Below are 6,340 nucleotides of genomic sequence, written 5' to 3' on the forward strand. Positions count from 1 at the left end.
GAATCAGTCCATTGGTGCATTAGGAAGAAGTCTGTTATGTAATTGGTATTTAAGGAAAAGGGAGGAATCACAAACTGCAAAGGAAATATAAAAATATATAACAGTATTCAGAACAGAAGTGATGTTAACACATTTTCTGAAGCACACTGTTAAATCAGTGGTACGTTAAATACAATTTGACAAACTTTATAGGATTCAAAGGCAGGAGGCACGATCTAAGAGGAGGGAGATGTTCAAACTTTTTGGTATTTTCACGGGAAAGAATTGCTATGTTTCATCCATAACTCATCAGTCATCTAAAAGGAGAACTCCTGAACTCCCCCCAAAAATGTACCTCCTATCTTTGTTTTGGAAAGTAATAGATGACGTAAGATCTAAAGTAAACACAAAACCTGTAAAACAGAAAATAACAATTTTATACTGTATGTCATGCTCTTTCTCTAATGTATGTCATATAATTCTCAGTCATGTCCTCCACTAATGGTGTTTATGCAGAGATGTCTGTTGGATTCCTCTTGTTCCAGTGGTCACTCTAACTTCTTCCTACCATATTTAGATATTTTTCTGTATGATATCTGCATATTTTCAATGAATACCATATGAGCAGAAGCAACGTGAGTGAATACTTGGTCAAACAAAATACAATACAAAGAGTGATTAATACAAAAAATTAATTTAATAGGAAAATCAATTAGCAAATTTACACTGATAGTAAAAAAGACATGTTATGTATTATCATGTTCTAGTGAGAAATTACCATCAAACAGTACATCCTAGGGTGTTGGAGAGCTTAAATTATAATTAAGTTTACATTAATAGCTTCCTTGACTACTGGATTCAGCACAAATAGTATTAAATAGTTTACAAGCTTGCCATGATTACAAGTTTGCAATATGGTCTTGCAAGGTTCCTGGTCACTTGTCTCCGGAGACCCCAACGTCCCCAAGTGATAAAGTCTTATACTACATTAAATGACAGGCAATTTACAAGTTTCGGTAGGCTAACAATAGATGACTAAATATTAATTAGGGGACTTAGGCCCTAGTGGTCCCTGTGTGGGCTAAGGGTCTTCAGCATCCCCAAGGCCTCTGACAATCTGAGGCCTGGGTCATTGGCCCCACTTGCCTGTTCCATAACCCAGCCCTGTAAGATCTACAACAGCCACTGAAAAACATGAGGACTAGTCAACGCTATCTCACGACCAATTCATACGAATTTGTACGAGTAAGTACGAGGTGGCTAATTCATATGATTTCTTTCGACCTCACTCGTACGAATTCATACGATTTGTCTAAAGCCCAATGAAGGGTAGGTTTAGGGGCGGGTCAGGGGTAGATCATTCGTACGGATACATACGAATTGGGAAACTCGTAAAATATGTACGATTTAGCAAAATTCGTACGAATTCGTACGAGTGAGGTCGTATGAATTTGTACGAATAAGCCAATAACGTACAATACGTATGAAATTGCCATGAGATCAGGCTGACTCAGTAAATAGAAGTGTTTTATTACATCCTGGCAGACCTGATACTTCTGTTAACCCTTGTATTACAATTGGGGCCTGAACAGTCCTGACAGACTGAAAAACATATTTAACAATTTTAAATTTAATTTTGAAGGTAAATAAATAATAGGCTAATTTCCTATTGTTCTAAATTAAATTTACCCTTCTTATCTTTACATGTAGATCATGTAAAAATACATCACAATCAGTAAAGACAGGGTTAATGTGGCCATATATATATAATATTTAGGAGCCTAAAAGCTTATTTTTTATCAGATCACTGTGATTATGAGAATATGTGGTGGTAAACATCAATATCAAAACAGTCACACTTATCCATAAATTAAAAACAAATTATCTATATAATTTTTAGAGTCCAGTTTTCTGACATTGATAAATATATGTTTTTTAAATTTTTTAAATGTTATAAACAAATTAAAACCTGACAATACATAATTGCAGTTAAATAAAACATAACTGCTCTCTATTTTATTATACATTCATAACCAATTTCCATTATTTACAACTTTAATAAAGCATTCCATTTCAGAGACCTAGCAGGTCAAGCAATAACCTTGATGATTTTCCTCCAGCACTTTGCTTATATTTCCATTTTGCAATAAAACTCAAAGTTTCAGTGTAATTTAAAAAAAGAAGAGTAACAGGCCACAAGAAAAAAAAGCATCTTAACAACAAATCAGTACCCCAACTCTGTCCCCTTTTAACCCACACCTGTCCAAATCTATGTACAATTTCTTTTCATTTAAATTACTCTATTTGTATTGTCCTTCGATACAGAATAATTAGTCATTGTACAGTTTAGTTTTGAAACATGTGTTGTCCTGGATCATGTTGACAATCATCTTCTCATACATACGGTGTATGGATGACACGCTAATAATCCGACTGATCCTCTTTAGAATTTTTAGAAGGGGACGGCGGGCGCCTTTCGAACGTAGTTTGCGAAGACTACGAGATAAAGCCTTGGCCAGGTCCTGACCTCCATTCTGAATCTTCCACAAGTGGAGGAGCTGTATAATGTAACGTTGTGAGGGACAGGAGTGAACCAGAGCCCGTACATCCTTGTCGCTCACTTTCTCACCAGGTAAACTGTCCATCAAGAGCAACAGGTCTTCCAGAGTGAGGTTTTTTACACTAGCACAGCGATTTATCTTCCTCTCGCAGTGTTTTACATCTAGGAGAAAATGGGTGGATTATGTTAGTACTATGAACCTAAAGTACCTTGCACTGAAGTTAAAAAAAATACATCAGAGAGGTATGTAACTGATATAATGCTAATATGAAGTCAAAACTTGAACAAATTGTTCACCTTGCATTAAAAAAAATGATGTGATACTACATTTCAACAAAGCTTAAGGCATAGCAACTGGACAAACTGCATCGAAGTTCTCATCTACACACATCAAAAGACTAGTATAAATGTATCAAGCCTTTTTGTTAAAGTTCTTGAACTTGAAAAATACTTCTCTTTCTTACAAATTTTCAAAAAAAAAAAAAAAAAAATCTATTAAACTAGGCCTATGTGTTATTTTCCATACGTCTGTATCCATAAAAAAAAAAATCCAAATGCAAATGGATGTCAAAAAAAGTTGTTGGAGGTGCAATAAAAGTTCTTCATTTAGACAAAAATCCAATGTTTTAATGTAGAGTATTTTTTGTTTAGGTAACAAAACAATTATTATTGTAACATTACATTAGACAATATACATTTTAAATAAGGCATTAACCTAAATATAACTAACCTACACCTTCCCCTAAACATTTTGTACATTTTTGTAGTTTTCCCTTGTTAAAGTGTTAGTGTGAAATTTCATTGTACTCAGTAACTGGCTAATCTCCCTTTGTAATTACACTGCTAGACTGAAAGATCAAAGCATTTACAGATTTAAAGATCTAATATTTATAGTAAAAATCGGGTGTTTTTTCCGTTTTATTAAGAATCTAAAACTTTTCGGAATACATTCTGTTTTATATTCATGCTGATACCTCAATGCTAGGATTTGAACTCAAAACATGATTAGTGCTGATTAGTAGTTTGAAGGAGATTTACATTTACAGTAATTGTATGACCTTTTATCGACTGAAGTTTCATGGGTTTCAATTACTTTAATCTCTTGAACTAGGATTACCTGTAAACCACATTACCACAACATAAGACAAAAAATAGCCTTCAGGATTGCTAATGCTTGTACTTTCCCACTTGTGTCCATGCTAACGATGCTGGTGACCACTTATGGTCTAACATTGAAAGGCTCTAAATTTGCTAAATTTAGTTCTGTTTTTTTTTTGTTTTTATATCTCCAATTGTCTGTTGAATCTATATAAGACAAACTGACCTCGGATGATGCTGAGGAGTTTATCTTGGTCCTTATTTTGTTCTCTCCAGAGACGGAGCAGATGTAATGCCTGCTGCTGAGGACTGCAGCTTTTCTTCAGCCTTTCAACACTCTTCCAGTCCACTTTGCGTCCCGGAAGGCTCTCAGAAAGATGCTCCACAGGGAAAGAGGCCAAAGGAGGTGATGCAAGGAACTGAAATATTGCTTCCTCACATAGAGTAATTTCTGGAAGGCCATGAAAAAGAGGTGTTATGAATGTTAAGGAAGCCTGATAAAAGCACAAAATAAATCAGAAAGGTTTTGCAGAGACAAAATAAAAACAGATACCAGAGTCAATGAACCATATCAGTATTGCAGCTACCCTGTACTCTTTTAGCCAATAGATTCACATGTTTTAATAAATAAAATGTTCCCACATGTTGAGAGCAGCTTTGACTATTCATATCTTTACTCCACCCATGTCTTATGGCTTTAGGGTAATGTGTAGGTTAGTAATATTTAGGGGAATACCTTATTTAAAAGGTAAAGTTATCTTTTTTTTTTTTTTTTACCTCCACCCCCCCTCTTCGGAGGACAGCTTTATTATTATTATTTTTTTATTTTTTTTTTACATTTTTATTTACGTTTATAGTCATTGCATTTAACTGTTGTCCTACCATAACCTTTCACCATGTTTTAGTAGGATCCTGGATCCTTATAAGGTCATGGGGAATTAGAGCACCACATACAGAGTGAAACACATAACACTTCTTTTTCTTCTTTTCCCTCAATACTGAACTCATTGTTCTTCTTTTACATTGTCCTTCAGTGGTCCTGATGCAGAGTGACCCCAGCGATCAGAATGAGTCTGAGTCTTGAAGTGGTATTTTAGTAAGTTGCTCCAAAGGTTCGGAACCAAGACTGGAAAGAGACCTGTAACTTGACTGCTCTGGCTTAGGAAAGACCAGGAATCTAGACTGGTAACGGGCTTGTGCTGACTGCAGGCCACTGGTCTGGTCCACAGACTGATAACGGACTTGTGCTGCCTGCAGACTGCTGGGCTGGGACACAGACTGGTAACGGGATTGTGCTGACTGCAGACTGCTGGACTGGGGCACAAACTGAGAGCTGGATTGTGCAGACTGCAGGCCACTGGGCTGGTCCACAGACTGGTAACGAGCTTGTGCTAACTGCAGACTGCTAGGCCGGGACACAGGCTGGTATCGGGCTTGGTAAGGTAAAGGTAAAGTTATCTAATGTAATATTACATACAAGTACAAGTTACAATAATAATTGTTTTGTTACCTAAACAAAAAAGATTGCAATTATGTATGTACAATTACATTTATGTTTAAAGAGTCTACAAATAAAGACATTCACTAACTATTTACAAGATTTAAATACTGAGTAGACTGGATAAAAGAAACAACAGCAAATGTTGTTTTTTCAATGTGTCTCTGAGCATTTTCTTGAAAAACACGGGGGACATTCTTTTAACTTAATATCCTTTTTTGAATAATATCCTTAATAAATTCAGAATAGTGATCATTTTGACTGAGCTTCTCCCATGTATCTGTCAACACCATCAGTCCCAATTCTGAGTCAAATTGCTTATCTTGATTTCAGATGCTTTCTGAAAGCGTTCTGCAGACTCCCAACAGCAAACTGCCAAGCATTTTAATGTTGAGTAGCAAGCTCATTGGCAGCTGATGCAAAAGCAACCAATCAGCTGCGCTATGTAGACAACGATGTGATTGCTTCGAAGCGGCCGCTTCGAAGAAATTGACAGGCAAGTTTGTCAGCACGTAGCTCAAAAAGAAATGAGGGGCTGGCCATAACCAGAGCCGTCATCCAGCTGAAGGCACTGGATATCGCCAAAGAGCTGAACATACCTACCTGCGATGCCCCTCATTTCTTATTTCGTCTACATACTGACACACTTGCCTGTCAATTTCTTTGAAGGGGTTTTCCGACATGCTGCCAACATCTGCCACTGTACATAAAAAAGGTGAGAAATCAGTCATTGTGAAATCTACTGGAAACGAGAACTACAAACACTATCTCACGACCAATTTGTATGAATTCGTACAAGTGATTAAAAGGTGGCTAATTTGTACGAATTCGTACGACCTCACTTGTACTATTTGTCTAAACCCACGTGATGGGTAGGTTTAGGGGCGGGGTCAGGGGTAGGTCATTCGTATGAATTCATACGAATTTAGCAACTTGTAAAATATGTACGATTTAGCAAAAATCATACGAATTATTACGAGTGGGTCGTATGAATTGGTACGAATTAGCCACCTCGTAAAATTCGTACGAATAGAACTACAGGTTATTCTGGCTGCATTTACACTGCAAGTCTTAACGCACAGATCCAATCTTTTGACCATGTCTGATTTTTTGGCCCACCTGTTTACATTAACTTTAGACAGGACTGGTATCCGATATCTGTGTTGTAAGTGTAACAAGTAAACATTCTTGTAACAAGTAATCTA

At 36.5% G+C, this 6,340-nt stretch overlaps 1 protein-coding gene across 1 annotated transcript; it reads right to left on the minus strand.

Annotated features, from left to right (window-relative positions):
• Positions 1-657: 657 nt before the first annotated feature.
• Positions 658-5,818, minus strand: LOC309492093 (tumor necrosis factor receptor superfamily member 11B-like; the record flags this gene model as incomplete). The annotated part of the gene is made up of 3 exons (XM_082191100.1): positions 658-2,701; positions 3,864-4,147; positions 5,739-5,818. 3 exons carry the CDS (start codon positions 5,816-5,818, stop codon positions 2,310-2,312), a joined length of 756 nt encoding a protein of 251 aa, XP_082047226.1. The 3' UTR covers positions 658-2,309.
• Between the last annotated feature and the right edge of the window lie 522 nt (positions 5,819-6,340).

The sequence above is a fragment of the Leuciscus leuciscus genome, assembly GCF_965113295.1.
Source record: "Leuciscus leuciscus genome assembly, contig: HAP1_SCAFFOLD_957, whole genome shotgun sequence".
NCBI classification, from domain to species: Eukaryota; Metazoa; Chordata; class Actinopteri; order Cypriniformes; family Leuciscidae; genus Leuciscus; species Leuciscus leuciscus.